Source organism: Anser cygnoides, chromosome 5 (assembly GCF_040182565.1).
Source record: "Anser cygnoides isolate HZ-2024a breed goose chromosome 5, Taihu_goose_T2T_genome, whole genome shotgun sequence".
Taxonomy (NCBI): domain Eukaryota; kingdom Metazoa; phylum Chordata; class Aves; order Anseriformes; family Anatidae; genus Anser; species Anser cygnoides.
In genome coordinates this window covers 40,360,559-40,377,113 of record NC_089877.1, presented here as the reverse complement: position 1 = coordinate 40,377,113, position 16,555 = coordinate 40,360,559, and the positions used below count along the sequence as shown (strand labels likewise).

The 16,555-nt window shown below is 42.3% G+C and overlaps 1 protein-coding gene across 1 annotated transcript; it reads right to left on the bottom strand.

The window, feature by feature from the left end:
- Positions 1–5,724: 5,724 nt before the first annotated feature.
- On the bottom strand, positions 5,725–16,318 carry PSMA6 (proteasome 20S subunit alpha 6). Its single transcript, XM_066998011.1, has 7 exons — positions 16,140–16,318; positions 12,886–12,980; positions 11,758–11,839; positions 11,347–11,502; positions 9,419–9,597; positions 7,520–7,614; positions 5,725–5,933 (listed from the first exon to the last, which is right to left on the bottom strand). Exons 1-7 carry the CDS (start codon positions 16,213–16,215, stop codon positions 5,876–5,878), a joined length of 741 nt encoding a protein of 246 aa, XP_066854112.1. The 5' UTR covers positions 16,216–16,318; the 3' UTR covers positions 5,725–5,875.
- Between the last annotated feature and the right edge of the window lie 237 nt (positions 16,319–16,555).

The window sequence follows — 16,555 nt, the reverse complement described above, 5'->3', positions numbered from 1 at the left end:
CTGAAGGGCAGAGACATCTTTGCTACTTCTTTCTTGTATAATAGACTGCTTGTACCACTACTTTTATTTTTTTGTTTAAATCTTCCTTTTCCGGACCACCTTACACCCTTTATCATATCAACAAAGTGGATGCCACGACATTCACAGCATCTGTGGACTGTGTTTTTTTGTTTGTTTGTTTTCCTACAGCCAGGCTTATTTTGTAGTCCATCTCTACTCTTGCCTTTGAATTTATGGACCATTGCTCCACATCAAGCAGCTGTCCCCCACTCAACTACCTACACAGGTGCACAGGTCTGTTTCCTGTGCCAGAGAGAGAAAGGTGTAGGTGTCCATGGAAAGTGCTCAAGGAGAAAAAAGTTTAAGAAACTTAAGTATTTCCTGATAAGCGCTACTGTCGCCCAAAGGATACAACTATTATTGTACATACAGCGCTAATTTTATAATTTTTTATACTGCATTTACCTGGTTTGTTACTAGGTAAGAGAGGTAGGTAATGGAAACTTCTGGAGATAAGAACAGGGACTATTGTCACAATAGTCTAACGGGTATTTAACAAACATTTCGCGTGGCAGACACCCAGGCAGGGCAGAGCAACCTGGAACCGCAGACCGAAAAATCCAGCAGAGGAGGTTCAGGCGCACTGCCCACTACCTCGCTGCAAACCTCCCTGGCTGTCACTGAAAATGCTTCTTTTCCTCCCGTACCTTCTGCTGACAGCCTTGAAGCTGACCCTCCAGCTTTCTCACAGGCACATCCTGTCACCTTCAGATACCAGAGGCTACGCTGAAGGCAGCAGGCAACTAAGCTACCCTGGTAGCCTATTTTCAAGGTTCACCACATCCTTAGGGTGAGAAACGTTTTTCTCTCAGCCAGGCATTTCCAAATACTGCTAGCTGAAACTAGGCTAGCATTAACTGTAACTAAATTCCTTCACAATGCCCAAAAGGTATGCACAGGCACAGGACACAGTTGGAAATGTGCACAACAGAAATGTCGTCTGTTCCACTCGTGCTAAAAAACACTCCAGGGCAGCTGTTCCCTTGGCATCCAACTTGCTGTAGGTTTTCTCAGCACCTCGTTGGAAGCCCCACCTGCCTCGAGGCCCTAAGGCTGCGCTGACCTGAGAGGCCCTCTCCTTGGCTGGCCATGCCAGGCTTCTCTTGGATCCCAGAAAGGAGGCCTCAACAGATCCAGAGAATCGATATCCCTCCCCTTCCCAAGGAAAATATTTGCTGATGAGGATTTCGACTACCCCCCTTACCAGATGCACCACTAGTTTAACCGGGCCCTGCTCGTGGTTCCTGTCCTGCACTGCCCCCTACGCTGGTATTACTGCTGCGGGCCCAGGATCAAAGCTCAGCTGGGAGCCCCACATCTCTGAATGGATTTTTTAATTAATTTATTTTTAAACATAAACCTGCCTCTGAATCACGTTCCCTGGTAGCCCTGGAAGTTGCTGGGCCATGCAACAGGTGTAGGAGGGGAGGAACTGGGGAGAAGGTACTGAACAGCACCATGCCCAGAGAAGCCTCCTTCAGCCTGGTACCTGCCTACTGAGGGGGCAGTCCTGATGCTGCTCGAGGTAAGACTTGTGTCACCTGCTCGCAGATGCACGTTCTACCCCAGTGGACCAAGTGCCATTATATAGGTTTAAGCCAAAGAGCAGCTGGGGGCACGATGGGCTACAGATTCTTCTGTTCCTTCCCTCTGGTGATGTAGGTTGTCCTTTCCGCGGGGGCTTAAATCAGAGACTGTGATCCCATTTCCCTGTCCCTTCCTTTGCTCCAGTTTTCCTGCTACTTTGATCCTACAGGGCTGATCCAGGCCACTAATCCAGCAGAGAGCTGGACAAAACCAAAACACTTCTCCATCAGTTTAGCAAACAGAACGGCTCATTGTAAATTTAAGCGAGCACCAGTGCTGGCTGAAAGAAGAAGATAGAGGTACCTGGGATCAAAACAGGGAGGAGGGCAAGACAAACCACAAACATCACAGAAGAATCACTTGTCACAAAGAAATTCCCATTGCTGATTACACAATCCCAGCCTGCACACATTCACACCATGTTTTCTCACAGAAACCCTAAATATGCAGGCAATTCCTCAGCCTGTGTGAGAACTATGTGCATCCTTAGCCTTTAAACAGGAGGCTTTAAATTCTCAAGCCCATTCACAACTACCAAGTTTGACAAACTTGACAGAGGTTTGCTTTATAGGAATCCTGTGAAGAACTGAATACCTTACGTTCAACAACAGTCTATGCCAGTGCCTTTCACAGAAGGTGGTTTTCTGGGAGAGGGAAACAGACGTAACTTGTCGGAGAAATTTTACAGTTTGGCTTGGGTGTCTTAATCTGCACTGCATACTATGCTGCTAAAGCCTTAGGTCGAAAACTTTACTCCCGAGGTTTCCGGTTTGATAAACATTATGTCAGCTAAGAAAAGATGAGTTGCATAGCAAGGACTTGTAGTGAATGTAGTGACTGAACAGTCAACTACAGTTGACATGAAGAAAAATATTAACCCGAAACTGGAAGCATACACTTCATTGTCGACTACTCAATTCTGCCAGATTTGGTTAGCTGGATTTTGACTTAGTGATATTGCTGAGTATTTATTCACCGGGTTAACAGTCATACACTACAGTTCCCATATTGAGCATTGCAGCACAGAATTTTCATAGATTGTGGTGACACAGGAAAGAATAATACTAAAGAAAAAGTTCCTATGCTAAGTATGCTAAGAAAAACTTGAACAGCAGCTGTCAACAAAGATTTCAGTCAAAGATTTTAAAAATGCAAGTATACCTATACAGATATTGAGCAGGAGAAAATGATTTATTTTTTAAAACGTGATAATCGTAAGAAACAAAATCCAGACACCAGTTTCTTTAGGCAGCCATGCATAAGCACGTGACTATCCTTGTTTTACTTTGAGCATGAGACTTAAGCTTACTGTTCCAACTGATCCTGAACTACAGGATGTCTCACATTGTTTCCAAATAGTTTGGGTTACAGCAAAACAAGAGGACAGAACAACTCGTTACCAGCAAGAACTGGCTGGAACACGCTATGACAATTATGAACTTCCCATATGAAAAAAAACACAACCTGATTACAAAATGAAAAACAGCGTGCCTTACCATTATCACCCCCACTAGTGTAGGGCTTTTCTTAAAAGAAAACAAGAGTACTCTCATGGATACGCTTCAAAAACTTGATCACATGAGCCAACAAGTTTTGAAGAATTCAAAATAGCAGGCTTTGCTTTGTGTCAAGTGAAAAATGGAAAGCTTTTTTTTTTTTTTCTTCAGCTCAGCAAGCTATAGATCTAGTTCTTTCATGTTACTTCCAGCAACATACATTGAACCAAATTATTTCTTCTTTGGTACTTTTGGTCAAGTTTAATGAGGAACAGAACAGAAAAGGTAGAAGACAATACAGTGTATTATTTCACGTTGCCAAAATTACTGTTTATGTATCCACATGTATGCACACCCCATGAATTCCCAAACTATCTCAAGCCCGGTATCTCTTGCGATATGCTCTACTGAAGCCAGAATTGTTAGGATCATACCACGCATACCCAAATTTCTCTCCAAGTGCCAGGCCTGGACCAGCAGGTGACACCAGGTACAGTTCAACACCGCTCATGGCTGATGCACTTTGGCTGCAGATGCTATCTGCTCCAGGGTGTGAGGAATGTGATACACGCGTATCTGTAACACATGGGGTTTTCCCCATTAGGTCAGGTATCTATCTACCTTTTGTGTAGCCTTCTTACCTTAAGCAATAAAAAGCTTTGACTGAAAAAGGAAAATCCCCATCATTATGTAAGTGAGAATTGTGAATTTTCATTACAGGACAAGACACCAGGAAAAATAGTATTTCACTTGCTGTAATTTTAACTTTGCTTATAAAAAGAGGATGGAACATTTCCAGTGAATATACTGTAGGCAGCCTACTTCGTCATCTCTGAAAACAAGGTGTGATGTTCTGCATGCAAAAGCATAAGGTATGAGCAAACACTGCTATCAGAAAAAACATGCAAGTTACACAATCACATATAAGCCCCCAAAAGTTTAGAATTAAAGGCATTGTAGGGAGCTTTAATACTCTATGCAAATGTGCTCTATCTAGTCATATGGTTCTCTGATTGTCATATTCCTTTTAATCAGCTTTGTTTGTGAAGTCATTAGTGAAGTTTTTATACATAAGCAAAGCCGATTAAGTACACAGTGTGAGTGGAATATATTTTATGGCAAAGTAAATGATGATTTCAGTATACTCAACATTCCAGGTTGTTTTACATGTGTATTATTACGAAGAAAGGTTCAGGGAAGTTTCTGAAACTCATCCGTCACTCGGAAAGATACAAACCTTTCCAAATGTGCCACTAGCCTACGTTTAGCCAACCGTTATACATAATGCACAATTCTCAGATAACCAACACCCTCCTCCCCCCACCCCCACCCCCCCCAAAAAAAAAGCAAGGATGGCTTCTGACATGATGGAAGCTGAAATTTAGAGATGCCCTTGGAAATTCTGGAAATGTTGCAAAGTCAGCAATTCACACTACTTTGGAGGCATAAGAAAAACATGTGCGTATCAGAATTTCCTCAACTCAGTTATACAGTTAGCATTATCTTTTATTAAAACCAAACACTGAATTGTATCTCCTTTACTACATTGAACTTGAAAAATTCACATTTAAGGGGCTTAAAGTGTAAAGTAAAGCAAAAAATATTAAGCAATCCCAGTTCCTGATAACTTACTAGGCCTTCCCCAAAGGTCCTGGAAACTGAAGAGAATTTTGGAGTCATGAAAGCCAGCATACAAATAGCATGACAAAAGAATTGAAGAGCTAAGTCATATTAGCTTGGCATTCTTCCAGGAAGATTCTCACATCTACCCAACAGCTAAAAGTATCTGGTAGTCTTCACTTTCTCCTCAGTATCTCCTTCCTTGCAACTTTATCACCTCCCTTTTTGCTGTGGAGACTGAAACCTCTTAAATTCCAGCAAAACAAAAAAGCAGTTTCCTTTACCTTGACTCAAGTTTTTGCAATCTGATCTTTCCTCCTAACTTGGAACCTTTAAATGCACAAGTGGAATTACTCCCCAGAGACATTCTTGCTGATGGGCTTTGTCTGTTGGCTCCATCACTGATTGCTTTTGGCACTGCCCAAAGCCTCAGACCAGGCAGGTGACAACTCCCAACAGAGACCGCATATAGAACCTGTTTCCCTAAGCGTTAGCTTCAGAGTTGTTTGATTGTAGCTGACATGTTAAGCATAACATTCCTCCCCACTCCCCAGATAAATCTGTTGAATGCACTGGGAATCACAGCTCAGTTTTGTTTTTTTTTTTCTTCAGCTTTTGTCCTACTTCCTCATAGAAACTGGAGCAAATCCTGAGGTTTGAAATCAACATCTTCTTAATTTTCCCACGGATAAAACAGTACTGTTATAAGCCTTTAAATATTTGGGCAAAAGAATACATGGAAATGTAAGATTTATCTCAAGAGACACACACCACAACCTGATATGAAACTTTACAATAGGAGTCATATAGCTCAGATGAAAAATACAGAACCAAGTATAAAATTGCTCATAAAATACAACTAACAGATATAATAATCACAGAAACATTCAAAGTCATCCAGCATTTTGATGAGAACTTCACTGAACTGAAAGTTAAGAAAAATACTTTAGAAGACAACAAGTATTTCAAAAACCTCTGTTTTATTTGTACAGAGTAAAATACATCATACAGTGAACATTGTTTTAATTCCATAATCTAAATCCGTTAATAAGTGTTTTCTTTTCACCAAATATCCTGGTGAGAAGCACAGACAACAGAAATGGGAAAGCTAATTAGTCTCTCTCTGCCAGAGCTACAAGGTGCACATCAATCTCTGCTTCTGTAAGGATCCTGAAAGAACAAAAAGAAATCCTAAATAGCTTCAATGATTCTTCCCCTTAAACTCCAACCTAGTATCTACACAAATCAGTATTACACATTGCATCTTTCAAACTTTAACGCCCTGCTACCTGGGCCACAAAACAACATTTAAAATATTCTTAGAAAATAAAGGAGGAATCAAAGGCACAGAGAGCAAAGAGGTAGCAAATGGCAGAAAAAGAACAGGTAATTCTTTGTGAGTAATATATTATTAGCAAGCTGGCACCTTGTTTAAAAGAATGGGTATGGTAATTAGTACAATTAATTACTCCAAGGAAGACACAGGCTTCTACAGCCTTCTAGTTCTGCATGTCACCTGTCCTTTTTGAAAAGGACATAAGACAGGTACATGAAGTTTGGCAGAAAGCTAGCACTAGATCCTTGAGCAGCGAAAGAAAAGGGTTAATGTAGCTCTTGTATGCTTTTTCAAAAACTCTGTGCTATTCTGTTGTCCTGAACATCCACTACCAAACGCAAAATCACCCAACATCACCATGTCAACTTAATACACATTAGGAAGCATTCGAAAGTCTGCACTTGTAGGACCCAAAAGTTTGAAGTCTCTCTCCAATCCCCACCTACTAAGTAGTTAGACTAAAGCAGCAGAGGACTTTTTCCTTTATTTATTTTAATAAAAAAGAAAACCAAAACACAATGAAAAACTAAGGCAGAATTAACTGAACTTCTCTGCAACAAGTCTGACTCAGCCAAATTTTAAGTAACATATACCTAGAAGGTCCTGCTGCATTAACTAAAAGACCCCCAAAGTTTTTTTTTTCCCATTCTTTCATGTCTAATTCCACAGCTGTACACTGTGTTGTGGGAAGGCTGTTCAGCACATTGTATCTGATGTGAGATATAGCCCGCAGCAGGAAGATTTCCAGGTATTGTCTGTGTAACCATGCCGCACACAGCAGGCTGCACTCAGATACAGACAATAGCAGAGGCAGAGGGGAGGGGAGGAAATGGCAGGTCTCGCTTTCGCAGTAGGCTGGAACACACTGTACTTGGAAAGTAAAAGTTCAGCGAGTTCTGAATCAGCACAGTGGTTTTAAACCAAAATCTTTTAATCTTGTCAAATTTAAATAATTATTTCAAATCATACAAATGCATAACCTATTAACTACATACTAGAGCTCCTAAACACTATGATGAGATGAGCAAGAGTCATTTCCCATTTAGAAAAGGATAAAAAATATTAAAGGACTTTCAGAATGAACCCTAATATAAAACAGACTTTACTGAGTTAGCTGTCATGACTGCAACTTGAAAGTGAACTCCAGATACTAGTATAAACAAAACTGCTTAATCTTTTAAGCATGAAAGAAACATCTAGAACACACAAACACGTTTTAACCATGTAAAAAAACACACTTTTACAAACACAACACTTTTCTCCACTGGATCCCCTAACCAGGTCAAAAATTTAAAACCATGTTAAGATTAATTTCAATTTCTGACATTTCTCTTTCTGAATTTATTATCACACAGCAAGTTAAAACTAATCACACATAACCAGAGAAATACACCATGTTTTATTAACACTGATCACTTACCTGAACTTAGGATTTTCCACTGTGACTACACCAACTTCTATTTCTGAAGGCTTGAAATCAATGGATAGTACAGTAGACAGGCATGTTATTGCTGTCTGAAAGATGACCCAAAAAAATGTCATTAAACAGCACTTAAGCATTGTTTAGTAGACCTAGCATTAACAACTATCCTCTCTTCTAGTTTTATTTCCTTCCGCCTCAAAACCTTAGCTGTGAAGCTTCAAATAGTTTTCCTTTGTTACAAAATACATTTCCTCTCACCTTCTCTCTCTAGTAAACTCAATCTACAAAAATCAAATTTTCTTAGCAGGAAAAAAAAAAAAAGACAAAACCAAAACCTTTTATCAGGTGAAGACTAAAACCCCAGGTCCCAAGGACAAACATGTTTCCTAAGTGGCAAACAAGACAGACGTCATCATTACAATCCAGGATTACTCAAAGCATGTCACCTGCGTAGCTTCCATTTCGGCTTTTCTTCTGCTAACTAAAATTACACTGGCTGTTTTTAGAAATTGCGTTTAATTACAACTTAACTTGCTTTTTTTTTTGGTCTTAATCATCACCTGTTTTAAAAGGTGTTCTTTGCATCCTCACTCATACTTTGCAGTCAAGTCATAATAATGCTGAAGATGTATCCCTAAAATGATGATTGAGCACAAAAACGAGTTCTGCAAAACAGCTATTTAGCCAGATGCTTACCAAATCAGTTATTCTGACATCCTGGCATTTAATTCTTATCAGTATTGCTTTAGGAAGCATAGAACACCAGACAAGACTTTCCTAAAGTTTATTTCCAGTATGCTGACAATACACCGATTCTGCAGTAATTGTACGAGACTATGTAGACATCTTATCAGAAGACTGCATGGAAGCCAACACCACAACTTATCCATGGAGAATTACCTTTAAAGCACTGCAAGCTTTTTAAAAAAAGTTGTGTGAACATTCTGATGATGAAGAACATCTCAACAGTATAATCAAGCAGTATCAGAAAAATACATTTAATTTTAAGATTATTTAACCAGGGTAAAATAGGGTCTCTGACAGAATTTCAAATACATTCAACTTCAGTCTGCTGCAAGTATGTATCCTCTCAGGATCTTTTATTTAAAAAAAAATATATTAAGAAATCAGTATATTACACCTTTTGGACAGACATTTTAAACTGGTGTGTTTATACTGAAGAACTTTCCATTTAAATGGTCCTTTCACAGTAATGTAGACTTCAGAAGCTGGAGCTCTGAATTTGCATAGCATTTGCATATATGTTAATCCAATAGTCTGTTTCATCTTACAGTGGGGTCAATTGCTTAGGTTATTATACTTCATTTCCACTGATCTTGTGATGCAAGAAACCTAACATTATGGGAGATGAACAAGACCAGGCAGGAGAAACAGGTGCGCCATGGAAGAGGTCTGTTTAGACAGGTCTCTACAGTGTAAGTGAAAAAGTAAGGGTTATTATACAGTTCATTAATCTGTTGTATAAATAGGGTATGTTTTTATAATGGGCCTTGAACAACAGTTTTCACAACAGGCACAGCAATTGTATTTACTGAACTGACAGATAGGTACTAGCCCCCATCTCGTTTGAAACGCTTTTTAACATGAGGATTGTTTTAACAGCCACTAAAAAAAAACACAACACTTATATGCCCAGAATCCTATGGATTCCACTGCAGCTAATACAACGCAGAAAAGGCAGACCAGATGACTCTAAACACTTGCCAAATACCTTCAAAGATTTTCTGGTTGGAATAGCTATTATTGCTCTGGCAGCAATACAGAGCTGTAACAAAACAGGAAACGTGTAACTGCCCTCCCCTGTATCAGAAACCTGCATAGACGATAATCATTAAAAATACTTTGATAAACCTTTATTACCCTCCACCAGCCTACCTCTACTGTTTGTTCGTATGTCCAATCAAATTTCTTCTTTACTTTCTTTTCAAGAAAACTGGTCGACTCTGTCTGCTTAACTCCTGCAGCAGTGGCCTTGAATCCACAATAGTAACCCGCTGGATCACACTTGTACACCTGAGGGCCATGTTCTTCATCAATACCAATCAAAATCATACCTTGAAGGGAAAATTTGTTAATAATTATTTTTTTCTGATTTTCTCAGTTCCATTGAACTGAAGACCACTAAAGATACTCTTCTCCTAAGAGACATGTGCATGCTGCAGTTCATTTTTAGAAACCAGTCCAATACCTAGACCTGTGACTCTTTTATCTCTAATTCACCATTTCTTACCAGTGTCTCGTACCAGGCACGCAGCTCATTTTAGAGCAGACTAGATTTCTGTCACCCCCAAGAAAGTTGCTTGTTAAACATAGCAATGTTCTGGCCAGACTCGATAGTAAAGAACCACAAAGTCAGGAAATACAAGTTTAATCCTGACACAAGGCTCACCCAGCCACAATTCACATCCTGTGTATTATGTGACAGTGACACTTCGAAAGCATAAACAGACATTCGGTTAAGATGTCTTTTACCAGAAAGCATCTTTACAATACGCTGAAGTGAAATATTAAAATAGCAAATTTGAGTTCTTGACTATAATCTTGACAATCACTGCATTACATCTAGACATAAACTGGTCAAATCCCTGAAGTGCAGCTATATGCAGCTACACTTTTACATTTACAGTTCTATAGTCTCAGTATGCATATTAAAAATAACTGAAAAATAACAATTGCAAAAAAAAAAAAGCATCTTATTACTTTTAGCTTTATACTTGTGCAACTTTTAAATAGCAGTTATAGCTGTCAGCTTCTGAACAGCTACTGCTGCAACAAAAAAGTTTCGTCTTTTTAAAAAACAAAGTTAGGAAAAACACATTTTTCTTCTTGCATTGAAAAAAGTTCACTTTCCAGCAGTATCAGGGCATGGAAAATGCCAAGCAACAAAAGAAATGGTCGTTCCCGAACATTACAAGCATACAAGCCTACAAAAATTGCCCCATCATGGAAACTGTGGTGCAACCCTGAATGTTAATTCTTTTGTAAGAAGTGCTAGTGCCTAGTACGATTACCAGAAGTGATTCATCACTTCTGAAAATATTTTCATTAAAAAAGAAAACCAATGACACAAAAAGAAATCTAGGCAGAACGTCTAACGAACGAGCAATTGAGGAAACATTAAGTCTGTTACCCCAGTTCCCAGGCAGTCTAACGATACGGTTATACATTACTCATGACCAAGTATAAGGAAAAAAAAGAAGTCAGAACCAAACTCAGACTACAAGGACAACCAAGTATATGCAGACAAATTTACACACTTTTTTTTTTTTTTAATTAAGCTGGGTTTGCTATTATATAGCCAGATTGGTGCAGAAATCTTTGCAAGTGAAATCTTAAGTGCGTCTTCCCTACTTTACAGAGGTAACGGTAAAGTTAAAAGCACCAATTTAGCTTACTTTTAGACAATATACAAAACTTAGATTAAAAAAAAAAAGTTGAACATCTTCTCAATCTGCATTCTTCATGTGTCTGTGATATTTACCCAGACGCAGACACTGGTAAAAAGAGCATCTTTCATTCACAGCCATCACCGTGCAAACAGATTAGGCTCATAAAACTAAGGTGAAATAGCAACATGATTTAAAGCAGTTAAATCATTTAATTAAATCCAAATGCTAAGTCAATGGTAAAATCATGGCTCCAGTTCAAGACTTCCAACACTACTCTCTCACCTGCCTCTTCACCCCTCTTACTCCTTTGGTTACATTCATATCATTTTGCACAATTTAAAAATGGGTAATTGCTTATACTTGAAGTTGCAAGCTTAGACATGAAACAGAGAAGATTTCATACACTATACTTACAGCAACCGAGAGGTCTCATTTCAGCATTTTGCGTATAGACCTGAGAAATATCTGCAATCCGCTTACACAGCATGTCCACAGGGATGTCATAGCCATACTTGTACTTCCAGTTAGCAGCCTCATAGCGGGCTCTCTGCACCTGGGATCTGCTGTCAGCTAGAGGGAAAGAGCTAATTATTAATTTCACTGAATGCATACCACATTTAATCCTAGCGTTGGCTGAGAATGCAAATTCTATGCCCAACTCTAAGTTTTAAAAAATACATCAGATCTAGACAAGTTCTCTAAGACCAGACTGACTGTAACAAGTTTCCTAGAGCACAGGTTCAGTTTTATGCAATACACCGTTGGCCAACCAAATAAAACAAACACAGGCATTCCAGATACTTAAAAAGATAGTGAATGAAATACCTGTCATTCCTGTCATCACACAGCCAATATTTTCAGTAATGCTGAATAAATGAGTCACTGTGTTGGAATCCAGTAACTTGTCCTATAGAGGAAGAAGAAACAATCTGCTATCATAGATATGATATGCTATCAAAGACTGGTTTGGGTTGGAAGGCACCTTAAAGACCATCTAGTTCCACCACCCACCTTCTGTGGGCTGGGCACCTCCCACCAGGCCAGGCTGCCCAAAGCCCATCCAGCCTGGCCTTGAACACCTCCAGGGATGGGGCATCCACAGCTTCTCTGGGCAACCTGCTCCAGTGCTTCACCACCCTAGCTAAGAATTTCTTCCTTATATCTAATCTAAATCTAGCCCCTTTTAGTTTAAGGCTGTTACCCTTGTCCTGTTGCTACACACCCCGGTAAAGCGCCTCTCCCCATCTTTTTATAGGTCCCTTTTAAGTATTGGAAGGCTGCAGTAAGGCCTTTGAGCACAATAAAGATAGACTGGTAGCTACAGAAGAGCCCAAAAGAATCAACAGCTAAAACTTGTCCTTTTGGGTTCTCCGCTACTTACTGCTGTACACACGCAAAGGAACAAATAGGATAATGAGGAAGATAAAAACTGCAGTATCTGGAAAACGCTGACAACTAAAGCATGACCAACACAAAGGCCTCTTCCCTCTGAAGAAACTTTGAGGGCAAGGCATATGAACACTGGAGTTCCTCTTGCATGCTGCCCTTCGAATGCAAGCGTTCCTCCCCTGCGTCAACAGTACATCACCACTGTGCTGAAACACCCATGTGAAAGCTGCTGTTGTGCTACTGGTATTATGTTTACTTAGTGGGAATTAAGGAAGAGAAATCAGAAAACTGACTTTGGACAGCTCAACCCTTACGAGCCACAACACTGTAGATATACCAAGGTACACTAGAGCCTAGCCTGTAGTTTTGCTTTATCCCTTCAACAGCTGCAGAGAAAATCACAGTACGTGGAGATGAAATGCACAACTGAGCACTGAACAGAGCTAAAACTCACAGTAAGCAGAGTGACAAGAAATTCAGTTCAAACATCTATTTGTGTCAATGCTGATACGTGTAACATTAATTTAATATTTAATGTTATATTTATATAAAGAGCAGACTTACAGGTACTTTCTTCTGTGTTACGATTACTGCAGAATCTTTCCCACGGACAGCTACGGATGTAAGTCCGCCCTGGTTTATGGCCTTAAAAGCATATTCTAGAAAAATATGTAAGAATTATTAAAAAACACTATTAGATATATTAGTACAAGCAACTCTGAGACCCTTCCCCCACAGAAATCTCACCAAGTTCTGGCCTTTTTAATTCTAGGCACTTCTGCACCACTTTGTCTTTAAGCTCTTTAGCACAAAGCACAAGACTTTCTGATGCAAGTTACGCCGGTCTTTCTTCACAGAACTGCTCTTACTGCTTCCTTCAAATATTTCTAATAATTGGCCTTTTTGTTCAATTAGAGCACTTAACAGAATTTGTTCTACACTTGGCCAACACAGGCCAACATTAACCTACAGGAACTGTAATCCTTACATAAAATTTTTACCATGGAAGAATCTAGTATTTCAAGTATTATTACCATTGTAAGGTCGTAATTTTCTTTTAGAGACTTTAATGAATACAGGTGAGAATTGAAATAACAGGCAAGGCAGAGAAGCTGAGTTTCTAGTTCATCATCACATTTTGTGTCTCGATGCTCAAATGCTTCAATGCTTTTATTTGCTTTTTAAAAAATCTATCCACGTGCTTACTAAAGCGCATTAATCAGACAATGATGAAGATTTACTAGATATGTTCCAAGAAATAAACTTCCCTTCATTAATGATTTCAAAAGCCTCAAGAGCCTTTAAAAACCTTTATCTGGCAATACGTGATAAACATTCAGAACTTTCTAATATCTGGTCAGGAAAAGCAAGTTTCAGGCACTAGTTAGATGCAGATCAATTTTTTTGTTAGCTACGTGAATGAGGCTGGAACCCAGAACCCATTGCTACCACTGTTGTCAAAAAAAACACAGTAGGGGCAAGAAATAAAGTTGTTTCAAAAGCTGCGTTCAAATTTGTGGGAGAAACTGCACAACAGGAGAGGAATCACCTGAAAATGAAAAAACGTATCTTGCAAAAAGCCGACATTTGATACCCTGAGTCGGCACTGTGGAAGGGGTAACTGTCACGTACTGAGAGTGCTGCATTTATTGCTCTCAGACTTCCCAGCATTTACTGGTTACCTAACCATACTGTAAGGAGCATTCCCCTTTTCTCTCCACTAGATGCACCACCTTGCTCACCCCTTCCACCTGCCTTCCCAAGGCATACCCGTGCTAGCCTGCAGCGAAGCACGGAGCCCTGACACACAGCTTGCGCCGCCCGAGCACTGCCCGCAGAGCGCCCATGTTTGAAGCCCCAGGCCAGGGGCGTGCGGCGCTTGCTTATTTGTGTGTCTAAACACCTGAAGGGCGGGCGCAAGGAGGACAGAGCCAGGCTCTTTTCAGTGGTGCCCAGTGCCAGGACAAGAGGCAACGGGCACAAACTGGAACACCAGAGGTCCCGTCTAACCATGAGACAGCACTTCTGGACGTGGTCCTGGGCACCCTGCCCGAGCTGTCCCCCCTTGTCTGTTCCTATTGCTACCTGCGATGCTGTGCTCAAAGAGACAAACCAAAAGGTGAAGTGGCTGTTCCAGTGTAGCAAGTCCAAATAAATATTGCTGCTGGCAATGAAGCCTGTTTTCTGCTATTCGAGTGTATCATCAGAAATTCCACCCTTTCCTTCACCTCCCAGAAGTCCCCTAGGAAGAAACATCAATTCTGATAACGGGAACTAACAGATGGCAAGACAACACTGATTCTCTGAAGGCTTTTAATCACAGCAACAAGAAATTCATATGAAGTAACTGCTATTTTTTATTTTGAGAACACTTTGAAGGCACATAAGCTTTTTGTGCTTCAGAAGACAGATGTAAGGCAAAGCGCTGGCATTTCAGGCCAGTATCACTACATCGGAAATCTCTGTTCAGGTAAAAACTTCTGGGGAAGATAAAACAAAACAAATTTTGAGACAGCCTTAAAGCACAAGATGCGTCCATACTCAATAGCACCTAAATAGTCTGTATCTAGCACACAGACAAGGATGTATAGAATTCATAAAGAAAGAAAGATTCACACATTTGACCACAAGCACACGTGTTTTCTGCCCATGCCGTGGCTAGGTGCTAGCCAACAGAGACTCACGCGGCACCATGCCCAAGTTATCAGCGTGGCTGCAGGCAGAGCGAGCTCACGCTTACCTGAAGGTAAGTATGCACACCTAAGTACTTTCCTCCTTATATTCCCCTAACAGATGGGTACTCAAAACACCTTCGGACTGTGTGCAGAAGGTCTCAAATAGGCATGTAGAAACTTGCTTCTCAGACATGGGCAAAAGATATGGAAGTGCTGCACTCTTCTCATATATTATCTTAATGGTGAATAACAGTCGATGCATATATGCAGGGGGCAGAAAATGCAGGCTCAATTCCCTCGTTGCTACAGGACGCTAGTAGCACTGCAGCAGAGGAGCCAGAAAGGCAATGCAGGCCAACCAGCATGTTTTAATGGCAACAGAAGGCTGTACTTCACGTCTCTTCCATCATGCCCCCACTGACATCCTGTGCAAGGAAACATTCTTACTACCTGCATGTATAAGGCTTACCAGCATGCTGTATCCAAGCCTTATGGAAACTACAGGTACTAAGAAGGCACCTGTATGTAGGCAGCTAGTGACTTTCTGCTGATGCATGGCCACCCAAACACGGACATGCTTGTAGGCGTGCCTTGCTGCAAGGGCCGTCCAAGACTGCGCTGCCTGCCCAGAAGCCTGCTCCATGCATCCCTTCTTCCTGAACAAAGCTTAAAGGCAGACACAGAAGAAAGCGCTGGCTGCTGCTGACAATCCGTGCAGCCTGGTCCCAGCAGCCTCCTTTCCCGGGGAGCAGATGGCCGTACCGACACCGCACGCAGACGGTGAGGCCCCTGCAGCCGGGGCAGAGCCCCCAAGCCCCGGGGGATGATGGCAGCAGGACGATGCGGCCAAACCACTTCGTGGGGCCCAGCTGCGGGGCTCCCTGGGCCGCACCGTGGGTGAACTCTGCCAGCCTGCCAGGCGGCCGCATTGTTACCGAGGGCCCTGCAGAAGCGCACCACGAGGCCCCCCGCACCCCCCGGCGCCCCGCACCACCCCCGGCCGAACCCCTCGCCCCCCCCCCCGTCCCTCGTCCCCCTCACGGCCACCGCGGCCGCCTCCCCCCCAGGCGGTGACGGCGGGGCCTGCCCCGGCCAGGCCCGTGACGGGGCAGTTCCGGGGACGGGCGGGCCGCGGGCACGCACCGACTTGGTAGAGGCGGCCCTCGGGCGAGAAGATGGTGATGTGCCGGTCGAAGCCGGCGCTGGAGCCGCGGGACATGGCGGGCGGGGGGCGCGGGGGCGCGCAGCGTGCAGGGCCCCGCCGCTACCGGACGGGCGGCCGACGGAGCGCTTCCGGGTTACGCGCTCGGCGCACGCGCGCCCCGCCGCGCTCCACGCGTGCCCGCCCGCCGCCGCGCGTGCCCGCGCCGCTCGGCCGCGCGCCTCCGGCGAGCATGCGCAGCGCGGCGGGAGCCTCACGGGGCCGGCCCGGCGGGAAACCCCCGCCTGTGGGTGAGGCGCGCGGGCGCCGCGCCCTCAGCGCCTCGGAGTTCCCCGGCTCTGTGTGGGAAGGGCTGTTTTTACTTTATTATTTTCCCTCAGAGCTCACTAAAAAAGCT